The sequence below is a fragment of the Lactuca serriola genome, chromosome 7 (assembly GCF_051521515.1).
Source record: "Lactuca serriola cultivar US96UC23 chromosome 7, Lser_US96UC23_V15, whole genome shotgun sequence".
In the NCBI taxonomy this organism is placed as follows: domain Eukaryota; kingdom Viridiplantae; phylum Streptophyta; class Magnoliopsida; order Asterales; family Asteraceae; genus Lactuca; species Lactuca serriola.
In genome coordinates this window covers 3455695-3469602 of record NC_136414.1, presented here as the reverse complement: position 1 = coordinate 3469602, position 13908 = coordinate 3455695, and the positions used below count along the sequence as shown (strand labels likewise).

General features: G+C 33.4%; 1 protein-coding gene across 1 annotated transcript; it reads right to left on the bottom strand.

Annotated features, from left to right (window-relative positions):
• Window positions 1–12566: 12566 nt before the first annotated feature.
• LOC145061976 (uncharacterized) lies at window positions 12567–13118 on the bottom strand. The gene has a single exon (XM_079009573.1). It carries the CDS (start codon window positions 13116–13118, stop codon window positions 12567–12569), a length of 552 nt encoding a protein of 183 aa, XP_078865699.1.
• Window positions 13119–13908: the final 790 nt, after the last annotated feature.

Genomic DNA, 13908 nt, shown 5'->3' with positions numbered 1-13908 from the left:
TAGATTTGATCCACAAAACTTTAGACATTTTCGTTTAAAAAAAACAAACAACACCTTAACTACCTATAATATACTCACCACTCCAAATACCTATATCCCTCTTATTTTTTTATTATTTAAATAAAGAATATATATTTTATTTAATTAAAAAATACAGAAAGATAAAGAGAGAATGAAGATAAATGGATTACATCACTTGTAGCAAGTTGTAGCAGTGATCACATTCCACCTCAAAACCAACCACCACATTGCGCAGGGTTGATATACACGTTAGTGGTGGGTTGTCATCTCATCTGCATAAATATGTCGTATGTATTTTGTCTAATTGCCATAAATAATAAAGGAACTTTATAAAGTTTAGACATCAAAAAAATTTTAATCATCAAATTTTACAAACTTAAGGCTTTGTATCAATATCCTGCCATTTATCAGTTAACTTAAGGGATAATGTCATAAAAGCCTTTAAGTTTTTACGAAATATTCAGTTTTACCATTTTTCATAATTTAGATTTATTAAAGCCAAAAACTTGCATATATTTTTGTATTCTTGCCCTTTTAACATGTTATTAGAGAATTAACTACACGTGGCGTGCCACATAACACTGATTGAGCTGACATAGCGCCACATAGGCGCTGAGTTGGCATTTTCTTTATTTAAAAATTAAGCACAAATAGGAGGGGAAAAAGTGGGAAGCGAGATTCGAACTTGGAACCTACTACGTCCCTTAAAACATGAATACAAGCGCCCTACCACTATGTTGGAGAATTTTTGTGAATACAAGTCCCCTAAACTGCAATAAAGTCCCTACATATTGGCTTCATAATCGATTTAGTCTCTATATTTTTTTTATTCAATTAAGTCCCAAATACCGGTAATCATATTCAATTTAACCCTTTGATCCGGTCAACAAGTCATCCAACTTTCAAAAATTACATTTTTGGCCCAGATTTCAAATTTTATTACAAATTTGATCCAAAATTTACACTTTTGGCCCAGATTTTAAATTTTGTTACAAATTTGGTCCAAACCTTACCTTTTTGCCCAAATTTTAGAATTTTATTATGAATTCATCATAAATTTAGTTTTTTTTACAACTTTTTTCTCAAAGAATTGTTTCTAATAAGTTTTTTCTTTATAAAATTATATTTATACAAAAAAACGTATTTTCACTTAAAAATCTTATATTTTCTATATAAAAACTTTTTTTAAAAAGTTTTTTTATATGAAATATCTAGTTATAAAAATAAATATTTATTAAGTATATAAATATATACAAATCCGTTGTTATAAAAAAATGTATACAAAAACGTATTTTACAAAAAAAAAAAATGTATACAAACACCTATTTTATCTATATTTTTTTATAAAATGGTGTTTGTTTACATTTTTTTTTATAAAAAATTGTATGAATAATTTTTTATATAATACGTGTTTGTAGACATTTTATAAAATATATTCAAACACGATTTTATAAAATATATACAAACACGTATTATATAAAAAATTATTTAAAGACTTTTTTTTTATAAAATGTATACAAACATGCATTATATAAAAAATTAGTCAAGCACATTTTTACAAAAAAATATAAAAAAACACGATTTTATAAAAAAAAATAGATACACACCTATTTGTGTGCATATATATATATATATATATATATATATATATATATATATATATATATATATATATAGAGAGAGAGAGAGAGAGAGAGAGAGAGAGAGAGAGTTAGGTTCAAATATTTATAGCAACTATTGTGTGCATGAATGCACCAATAGGAATTTAGAAAAAAAATAAATAATTAAATAAATCATTTAAGAGTATTATAGTAATCTTTGCATAGTTAATTATGGTAGACAATCAATATTCCTGATATCACGCAATAAGCAAATATAAATTTAGAACATTTAGCTCTAAATCGTACTCACCATTGTTTCTGATCCACCGCTTCTTCTTTTTCTTCTACAGACCCAAAAACACCACCACCGATTCCCCCTGAGACTGACCGTTTAATTGAAGATGGTCGTAGACTATTTGCTGCCGGCGGAAATCACCAGTAGTGGTCGCAGATCACATTGGTTCTAACTTAAATCGTGTTGACGGCTTCACCATCCAAGTAAGTTTCAATGTGATAAATTAAAAATCCCTAATATCTCAATCCCAGCGTCAAAGTTTTGCAATATAACTAGGAAGTAAATGATTTCTTCCATCTTAAGTAATTTGCTATCATTCGTTCATGGTGAGATAGTGGGGCGCGAATGTGTATAAATTATTTGAGTTACATTATTATTAATTTTTATTATAATAGTAGTAGCGTGAATTTTGATGTTCATAATTTTGATTGTGGTTGGAATAACAAATTCCTAAAACTTAGTGCATCCCTTCGTATTCACAATTATCCCGCGTGAATTTTGATGTTCATAATTTTGGTTGTGGTTGGAATAACAAATTCCTAAAACTTAGTGCATCCCTTCTGTATTCACAATTCTCTTGGATACTTGAATGAAAAATCCTTTATTCGTTAGCTTGTGAGATATCAGTGGTTAGGGGTGCAAACGAGCCAAGCTACTCGTAAGCTACTCGGGATCGGATCGTTAAAAGCTCGACTCGAAACCGATTTTAAACGAGCCCGAGCCGAGCTCGAGCTTAATATTAAACGAGCTCGAGCTCGAGCCTATGTCACTAAGCTCGATTAGGCTCACGAGCCTAAACGAGCCTTTATATAAAATAATTTATTATTATTTTTATATATTAAAATAAAATCATATTTGGGGATTAGGGATTTAGGGTATTAGTAAACGAGCTTCTTAACGAGTTCAAGTCGAGCTTAAGCTTATTTAGGCACGTCAGACAAAAAACGAACCGAGCCCGAGCCCAAGTCGAGCTTGTATAATTATTTACGAGCTCGAGCCGAGCTCAGTACTAGAAGCTCGAATCGAGCCGAGCTCGAGCTCGAGCCCCGTATAACTTAAACGAGCCCGAGCCGAGCCTGACCAGGCTCGGGCTCGGCTCGGCTCGTTTGCACCCCTATCAGTGGTTTATATTGATTGTTAAGGTACCATAGTCCATATACTTCTGTTGAGTGTTAATTGAATTCATATTTTTCTTTTCAAATATTCAATGTTAAATTAGTGAATTTCGGATATTCGATTTTGATATTTGAGAATTATAAAGTGAACAAGGAACTCACAAATACACTGCAAACGTTTTTTTTACATCTATGGTCCGTTCTTTTCGAATACTAAAAGGCATAATATGTTTTGAGATTTTTTTTATCTGAATTATACTAATTGGTATAATTTATTAAATGTTGGTTGTTGCAGTTTTGGATTGGTTATGGACTGTTAAAGAAGAAGCTTGATAGGAAACAAAGTCTTTCTATTGTGAATAATATCTTAACTTTCACTTGTGAAGAAGAGGAAACAAACTCAATGTACTGGAACAAGCCGGTCTTCCAAAATGCACTATTCATCGTCGTATTCTGGTGGAATAATCTACACTAGAATGTATATTCTGATAGAATAGTAGTTAATTATTACCGATCTTCCAAAATGAATACACTATTCATCGTCATATTCTGGTGGAATAATCTACAATAGAATGTATATTCTTATAGAATAGTAGTTAATTATTTACATGTTTTAATGTGCACTTGTTACAAGTGTATCACTACAAAATATTTGACAATGAATTTGTGATAGAAATGGCTTGAAGACCTGATGGGAAAGACTTGAAGAATGAATCAAAGAATGATCACACTCACTGTTTAAGAATGTTGTTATTTTTTAAGAATTACACTTGTTATTCTTTCATAATGTTGTTATTATTCAACGAATCACAATCATACAATGTAATTGTTTGGTATATTATTAGTTCATGAATCGATTTTGTGTATTCTTTCAGAATGCATTTACTAGTTTATGGTTGACATTCTGTCATTATTACAGAATAAAATCGAAAATATATTTACTAGTTTATGGTTGACATTTTGTCATTCTGACAGAATAAAATCAGATTTTTAAATTTGAATTAATTTAAAATATTCAGATTTTTAAAAATAAAGTAATTAATTATCCCTAACAATCCGAAAATTTCCTTTTTTAGTATAGGTTAATTGACTAAAATGCCCTTATGCTGAAATTTGTGTGATTATATGGTACATGTTATCCTATTATAATATCATAAACCCTTAAATCATGACCTTTGATTCTATTCCATCCGGAGGTCCAGATTCGTGCATTCTGGCACACAATAGTTAATAAAAACAAAATAACCTAAGCCTATATATATATATATATATATATATATATATATATATATATATATATATATATATATATATATATATATATATATATATATATATATAAAGGTGATAGGTGTTTGTATACATTTTTTTTTGTAAAGTACGTTTTTGTATACATTTTTTTATAAAAACGGATTTGTATATATATTTATAACTTAATAAATATATATTTTTATAACTAGATACTTCATATACAAAAAAGTTTTTATATAGAAAATATAAGATTTTTATGTAAAAATACGTTTTTTGTATAAATATGATTTTATAAAGAAAAAACATATTAGAAACAATTTTTTGAGAAAAAAAGTTGTAAAAAAATTAAAGTTAGGATGAATTCATAATAAAATTCTAAAATTTAGGCATAAAAGATAAAGTTTTGATCAAATTTGTAACAAAATTTAAAATCTGCGCAAAAAGTGTAAATTTTGGACCAAATTTGTAATAAATTTTGAAATCTTGGCCAAAAATATAATTTTTGAAAGTTGGATGACCTGTTGACCGGGTCAAATGGTTAAATTGAATACGATTACCAGTATTTGGGACTTAGTTGAATAAAAAATAAATATAGGGACTAAATCGATTATGAGGCCAATATGTAGGGACTTTATTGTGGTTTTCCATATATATATATATATATATATATATATATATATATATATATATATATATATATATATATATATATATATATATAACCTGAAAGATTTTAAATATAATTAAAAATAATAAGTTTAATTGTATTCAAAATCTCTCTGCACAATACATTATATATCAATATTGAGGATAAACGTCATAAAAAATCTTTCAGATTAATAGTAGGATGTTTCTGTCAAATTATTGTTAAGCTTGTTGCTACCTTCTTTTCTTCCTATATCAGATTAGTTTTAAAATAAGGGAAATTTCACCTCAACACCTATGTGGCATTACGTTAGGTTATTCAGTACCATGTGGCACGCTACGTGTATAGTTAACCGGCTACTAATCGGGTAATCTGTTAAATGGGCAAGAATGCAAAAATTTATGTTAACTTTCGGTTTTAATAAAACTAAAATATGTAAAAGGGTGAAACGGAATATTTCGTGAAAACTTCTTGCGTTTTAGTTAAATGGTTATTTTTCCGAACAATTTGAATTCAAATTATTAACAATAATCACTATATCCTATTTTAAAAAAAGTTATTTGTTTGAGAAAAAACTTGTTCGACATACTTAGCCATGTGTTTGTGCATTGGATAATGGATATTGAGGATGTTGATTTTTTTAATACATATATTTAATTGTTTTTCAGCTAAAAAATTGATGTAAAACGCTAGAAGGTCAAACTCAAATCACCCAAAATACTTTGGACCAAATTTAACCTTTGGTAAACACCAAATGCAAGTACAGCCCACAAAGCACATGTACCACTTTCAATAAATGGGTCCAAATTCATTTTTTTTCTAAGCACATTCTAGTTATTGTGGTGGCTAATTGGCTCTTCTCACCCGATTAATGGTGGGAACGAAAATTTCACCATCATATACCATTAATACACTATTAAATGTGTGGTCCAAATCTATCTTTTTTGGCAAATTGTGTGTATACATGGTACCCACCAAACTCTAAATGCCCATCAGCATCACACTATAATTCAAGATTCTCATACAACAATGATAGTTTTTTTTATAGAAGCATATCCTCCTACTTCTCACCCTACTAGTTTGTTTGCTATAAATACCACTTAAGTGAAAAATATCTAGAATATTTTGTACCTTATGCATTACGAGTTGTACTTTATGCATTGGAGGGTATACTTCATGGATTAGAAATACGGGTTGTACTTCATGCATTGAAATATACACTTCCTGTATTAGAAGTTGTACTTTGTCTTGAATTTGATGATTTGATTCTAACATATAGGTCGTTCGTTTACCACGTCTTAATTTGCTTCCAATTTTTTTTGAGTTTTTTCACTCACTCAACGTTCTTGTGTATGTAAGATTACATACAAATAATCATGATGATAAGACTAGTGATATTGATTGTTAGGGAAAGATATCTAACCTAAGATTAGTCTCGTTCCACGTTCTAAGAGAAGGCATAAGATCTTTATTTGAATTTACATGTAACCATTGAAAGTGTTTTTCGTGTTGATATACAGTCAAAAGTTTAGCTAATCAGAAACTGGAAATTGAAAGATATCTAACATTAAAATGGTCTGTTATCATGTCACTTAAGAGTTAAGACATCATTAAATCTCTTGTCATATCTTAAATGTTTACGCACAAGGGAAAAGTTTTACACATCACTATAAGCTATAAGTTGTTGAATTTCTAACTTATATTCAACAATTCGATAATTAGCATTATGAATTAATCACGAATTATTTAGAATAGATAAACAAACGAACGGACAAATAATAAGTATGACCAAATATCCAAACGTTTTCACAAACAACCAAAACAACCAAAGATTAATATAGATTATTAAACGTTGAGATGTCGCAACATAATAAATCCAATTATGTTATTATTGTAACCAAGTTTCGTCTAGAAATCAAGTTGATCCTTTTCCATCAGATCTAATTATAAAAAAGAAGTAGAAACAGACTGTCCAGTTATTAGACGAATTTAAATGCGAAACAATAAAGTAAAACCGATGTTTGTAGTTGATATCGATTTGTAGAAACTTGCATGGATCTAACTCTTATCCTTAAAGGTTTTTATTTCGCTTTTATCAGCTGTAAGAAACAGTGTAAAACCTCAGAATTTAATGCAAATTTATCGATTTTCCAACAACAATAGAAAAATGATAAATGCAAAGCGAATACTCAGAAACCAGGAAGAAATTACACACACACACACACACACACACACACACAGAGAGAGAGAGAGAGAGAGAGAGAGAGAGAGAGAGAGAGAGAGAGAGAGTTGTGAATTTTTGAGCAGAGATTACGGCTCCTAGAGAGCAATATTTATAGGTTTCAAAACCCTAAAAGGCAGCAAAAAACCCTTATAGGTCGGCCCCTAGAAAACCTAGGGCGACGTCTTGCTCTCAAAGCAAGCTGTTTTCTGGGCCTTCCAGAATATTCCGAACGAACCGAATTCGGTCCAGCTCGACCTATCCCGAAGATGGAGTGGCTCTCGTATGATGATTATAGAAAGGTAAAAGAAGAGAAGTACAAGAAACAAGGTCGCAGTTTTTATCAAAAGGAGCAATTGGAAAGGAGAATGACTTTGAAGCATTGCTTGCTCGATTTGCAGCTGTGTCTGAAAAAAACATGATGAAACTGGTGTTGTCCTTTGAAATCAGCAAGCCTCGATTCGTAACATCGAGAAACAAATAGTTCAACTTTCGAGGCAGAGCAACGAGCGTTTATCGGGCACACTTCCAAGCAACACGTAGACCAAAGTGACACAAGTTGTTTACAAGGAAAGCTCTTGATTCTTGTTAAGATCTCCGACATAAAACCTTGGGAGGTGATAATGATCACCTGCCTCAATAATTTTATTAATTGAAAAAGGTCGATTATAGAGAAATGTAAAGAATATAAGTACAAGTGTTGTTCTACTAGGTGTTGTGTGTAATGTGATAAATACAAGTGTTTTTTATACTCTAAAGCTAATAACAAGAACTCTGACAATTTCGGGATCCTCCGAAATCAACTTATAGACGTTACTTGAGTTGGTCTTCTAGGTCTTTTGCATGATCATAATGATTATTCGTTGAGAATAAGTCTTTAACTGATTATTTCTACACATGTGAGAAAAATAACGAAACATATTACTAGTATAAACGTTAGGAGAATAAATGATAATAGTCAGGATCCAAAAATATTTTTGAGGATCTTGAATATAATTTCGAGATCCTAGCCCTAACAATTGCCCCAAAATTATTCCTGAGAAATAATCTGGAGTTAGTTCACCAAAATTTAAAAGGGTAATTTAAAAATAAAAATAAAAAAGAAACAAAAATGATAATGGATTTTAAATTTTAAATCCTAACGGATAGAATTTATTCATTCAAAAAACATCATGAACGGTCAAATCAACTATTTCCTTTCTTCTGACTCGACATAAATAGGAGCAATCGATCAGAGCTACTCTTCCCTGCGTCTTTTACCTTTCATCCATGGGTTTATCAGTCATCTTTGAAGATATTCTTCTCACTTCTTCTTATTACTTTTCTTTTTACTGATCATGGGCAAGAAAATGACCATCTCTCATTAGAACATTCTCGCCCCTACTGAGGATGATCTTATTGATCAAAAGATCCTATCGTAAGACGAGATATGTTCTTTCGATGATGGTGATATCGAATCGCTGAAATTGGCCGATGCTTTCCCCGATGATGCTGTTTTCAAACCCTTCAACCCGAAGGATCAACCCGATTCCGTTTCCTCCTTTTGGGTATGCTTTACCGAATACCCCTTTTCTCTGGGTTTGAAGTATGCTTTTTTTGGAATCATCTCCAAGTTCTTTGCGGTCACTAAGATTTCCTTCATCCCGGCCATGCCTATTGTTTAGAGGATTTTGTTCTGGATCAATAAGTTGAACCAGTCTTTCAAATTTGATTGTTCTGGTCTCCAAGAAGGTTCCTCCACCACTGCACCTATGGCTACCGGTAACATATCTTATTTTGAATATAATAGTTTAGAGTTAGCAAGGACCCTAGACTACTGAGGATCCTGAAATAACAAGGATCTTGTGCGATGTGTAGGATCTAAGGCCACTCGTTTCAATGCCCGATTTGGTTTGTCTAATCTCGAGGATGATATGTCCAGCGGCCTGATTGTAGTCAAGAAGGAAAAACATGTCTATCCTCTTCCTCTTAAGAAATCTCACATTGACCTCACTGTAGAGACTAGGTTCTCGAAAGAGGAAAACCTCAGAAGCCACGGATCTGAACCTGGAAAATCTCGAAGTCGAGGAGGCACTAAAAAAGTTGCTTTCCTTTTCCCAAGTCGTAAGTGTTCGTGTGATATTAGTTTCTGATTCCTACTTGTTTTTACTGATGCCATAATTGTTTCAGGTTTCTGCTCACGTTTCCCAGTCTGTAGTTGATCTAAGGATCTAGGCTGAGGAGGATGAGCAAATCCTGAAGGAGCGGGAGAAGGAGTGGAAGGAAACCAATAAAGATCTCCTCAAGGAGGTCGAGATGTTGAGAAAGGAAAAGGCCGAGAAAGAAGAAGATCATGTTGTTGAGATGGAGGAGGTGATTACGGAGGTGAAATCTAGTGCTGCCATAATTGTTTGGGAATCGAAGATCAGGTTAGCTGAGGATGTCACCAATGCAAGATCCTGGGATCTAACTGGGTGACGTGAAGCTTTGGCTAAGTTAATTGGTAAGCTTGTGAATACCAGTCAAGATCCTGAAGGGCAACCGTCAAAGGTGGACAAGGTAGAGAAGTTCACAGGAGATGATAACCAATGAATAGTTTAGGCTTGCTAAAATTTGGTTTTAATTAGTTTATGGTTTTCTTGGTGATGTAAGACAATATTACTGTTTCTTTTTCTCGTTTTTTTGTGGGGTTGGTGGGCAACCCCTTAATGCTATGGTTGTTTTAACATTTCTTTACATGCTTTATTGTGTGATTATAGTAGTAGGATTTTCAAGGATTTTTACAATCAGAATCCTAAGTAGTCTACGGTTTATAAGAACTCTCATGATCCTAATAATATGAAAACAACTACTAACCCATTTAGGATCCCAAAATAGTTGAGATCTATTTAGGATGAATCTTCGATAAGAAATACTAGTAAGAATAAGGATAGATAGAACTTGATTATCTTTGGAATTTGTAGCCTTTGGGACTCACTTACAGGAGAAGCGTAAAGTTATAATTCTTTTCGCTTTACAAGATCCTAGGGTTTGTTCATGGAAGGATCTTTAGCTTTCAAGGACTATCCTTGATTGTTTTGAACTTTGAGGAGCTGATTGGTAATGACTCTAACTTGGAAAATGATTGAAAGGACTTTTGCAACTTTATAATGCTACAAATTTTACATCTTTTACGAGGAGTATCCCTCTTACAAGCAATATGTTGGTATCGTAACTCTTGAAAAACCTTGGGAAAATTCAAACTTAGTCAATTTTTGGGGAGGATCCCAAATCATATGATAACATAAAAATGTTATAAATTTTATTTATTTTATGGGGAAGATCGCAACATGAAAATGTTATGGACCTCGTATGTTTTCTACGGGAAATCCCAACTTGAGATAACATGAAAATGTTATAAACCTTGTGTATTATCTGGGGAGGATCCCAACTTGAGATAACATGAAAATTCTATAAAGCTTGTGTATTATCTGGGGAGGATCCTAACTTGAGATAACATGAAAATGTTATAAACCTTCTGTTTCAACTTTAGGATCTTAAATTATGTTCAAAAATAAGAGGGTTGCCAAGTCACTACAACGTGAAATGATCCCCTTATTCACATCCCATAGTTAGATAATGTGCGTCCAAGCGACGTGTATAAACCTTAACTCATGTGAAAGAGGTAATTAACTCTTTAAACCTTAGAGGGGATTAAGTACCGTACTCGTAGGAGAGATGATCAATATCTTATTCTTAGGAATTTCATATTGTAAATCATAGGATGTTTGCAATTATGGAACTCTTTGATACCAGTGGTCTTTTAAACACCAGGATCCTTGTGGATCAGGATCCTTGAGTCCCTACGTGCATCAAACATTTGCTAGGGGTGGACATTAGCCTAGCTAATTCCCCTCTGATGTTTAAGTCAATAATGGTATTTAAATAGAATAAATAGTAATAATAATAGAGGGTAAAGGTAAATAGCATGTGTACCTTAAGCGCGTTGGAAAATGACTTTACTTACATGAAATAAGCTTTAAGATGTATAGCATTTCAAGATATTGGTAGGAAATTTCCATCGAGTTTAGCCAACAGATATGCCCCCTTTCCTGCTTCGACATCTATGAGATATGGTCCTTCCCATTTTGGTGTCAGTTTACCTGCATTAGGATCCTTGGTATTTTGGAAAGTTTTACTTAATACCAAGTCTCCTGTTTGGAACCTTCTAACTCTTATATTTTTTTTGTACGCCTTGGTGATTCTTTGTTGATGAGCAACGATGCGGATCTTGGCAAGATCCCTGAGTTCATCTATAGTATCGAGATCTTGGAACAGGATCTTGTCGTTTTTCTCTTGGTTTTGAAGTAGGTATCTTGCTATTGGGATCACCACTTTACTGGGAATCATTTCTTCCATTCCAAACACTAAGGAGTATGGGGTTTGACCCGTAGCTACCTTGGAAGTGGTCCTATCTGCCCACAATACGAAAGGAAGTTCTTCTGCCCATCTTCCTTTCTTCTCATCCAGCCTTTTCTTCAAGTTGTTGACTATGATTTTGTTTTTGGACTCTACTTGACCGTTGGCTTGACGGTGGACAAGATTGGACATTACCATCTTGATCCCCCAACTTGTGCAAAAGTCTCTTGTCCTTTTGCTTATGAATTGGGATTTATTTTCGCATATGATTTCGGAAAGGATTCCGAACCTGGTCAAAATATTACACTTAATGAAGGAAACTACAACTTTATCTCTTACCTAGACGAAAACTTCAGCTTCTATCCATTTTGAGAAGTAGTCAGTCATCACTAGCATGAAGACTTTTCCTCCAGGACCTACTGGCAATTTACCCACTATATCCATTCCCCATTTCATCAAGGGACAAGGGGAAATGATAGGATATAGAGGTTCTGCTGGTTGATGCATGATGTTGTTATGTCTTTAACAAGCATCTCCTTTATGGGCATGAAAGAAGGAATCTTTCTTCATGGTTGGCTAGTAGTAACCTGTTCTCAACACTTTTGAGCATAAGGATCAGCCCCTAATGTGGTTGTCGTAGTCTCCTCCATGTATGTCTCTTAGGACTTCTGCAGCTTCATGATCTTCTAAACATCTAAGGTATGGACCTGCCATATATTTTTTGTACATCTTACCTTGGATTATAACAAACCTTGAGATCCTTGTTCTGAATGCCCTTTCACATTTTTTCATATTTAGGGATCATGTCATTCTAAAGGTATTCCATAATGGGTTGGATTCAGGATCCCGAGGTTGGAGAGGGATCCTTGATCTTAGGATCCTAATATGGAAGTGTTGAAATGGGATCTTCGATTGTAGCAACTTTAGTAGTTTCCACATGGTCGTCGGGATTCTTCAGTCACTTGGCAAGATCCTCGATTTCTGGGATCAACAAGTGGGTGATTGGGATCCTGGTTTCTGGTGGTATTCTTAGAGAGATTTATAGATTTGCTAAAGCATTTGCTTCAACATTTTCTTCTCTAGGAACCTGTTTTAGGCTAAATGTTTCGAATTCTGAGGCTAGGTTTTTGAGGATCTGTAGGTATAGCGCTAACTTCTCTCCTTTTACTACATAGGATCCATTGAAATGGTTAGTTAATAATAAAGAATCCACGAATACCTGAAGATCCTTGATTTGAAAATCTTTGGCTAGCTGTAATCCCATGATTAGTGCCTCGTATTCTGCTTCATTGTTGGTTGCATTGAACTCACAGTTAATTGCATGGGGTAGGATGTCCCTCTGTGGCGATTTTAGTATGATCCCCAAGCCAGTTCCTCTTTGGTTTAATGCTCCATCTGTAAATGGCGTCCATCTTCCCATGTTCTCTTCTTCTAGAAATTTTTTGGCTTCTATTTCAACTTCTCCTCTTAGATCATCACTAACGTTGGCCACAATGTCTGCCAATGCTTGAGATTTTATCACAGATCTTGGATGATACTTTATGTCGTATGTGCTTAGCTCCACGTACCGCTTTTCCATTCTTCCTGACATTCTTGGTTTTCTCATAACATTCTTAATGAGATAGTTAGGTTTTACATTTATAGGGTGTGTTTCAAAATAATGTCTTAATTTAGTAGAAGTAGTTACTAATGCAAGTATAAGTTTTTCAAGGTGGGAGTACCTGGTTTCAGGATCCAAGAAACTTTTACTTACATAGTAGATGAAATGTTGGTTGCCATTAAGATCCTTAGATAATACTGCACTCACCGTGTTTGAGGATACTGAGAGCTAGAGAAGGAGTGGTTCCATCATCTAATGGTTTTGCCAATAGGGGTAGTGAACTTAAATATTTTTTAAGTTCTTGAAAAGCATGTCCATTTTCCTAGTTCCATTCAAATCTTTTGTTCTTCTTCAAGATGTCATCGAAAGGCTTGCATCTTTCTAAGGATCTTGAGATGAACCTATTTAGGGCTGCCACTCTTCCTCTTAGTCTCTGAATATCTTTTGTCAAGCATGGTGATCTTAGATCAAGTATGGCCTTGATTTGTTCCTGGCTCGCTTCGATTCCTCTTTTGGTTACCATGTATCCCAGGAACTTACCTGATCTCATCCCAAAGTGGCATTTAGAGGGATTTAGCTTCATGTTATATTGATCCAGGATGTCGAAGGCTTGTTCGAGATCCTTGAGGTGATCCTCAGCGTTTTTGGACTTGACCACCATGTCATAGATGTAGACTTCGATGGTGTCCCTAGTTTCTCTTTGAACATCTTGTTGACCAGTCTTTGGTATGTTGCACCTGCATTTTTAAGACCAAATGGCATGGCGGTATAACAATAAATA

What these genes read in the sequence shown, in the direction of transcription:
- LOC145061976 (XM_079009573.1), bottom strand. Translation starts at nt 13,118, where the DNA reads ATGTCAGGAAGAATGGAAAAGCGGTACGTGGAGCTAAGCACATACGAC.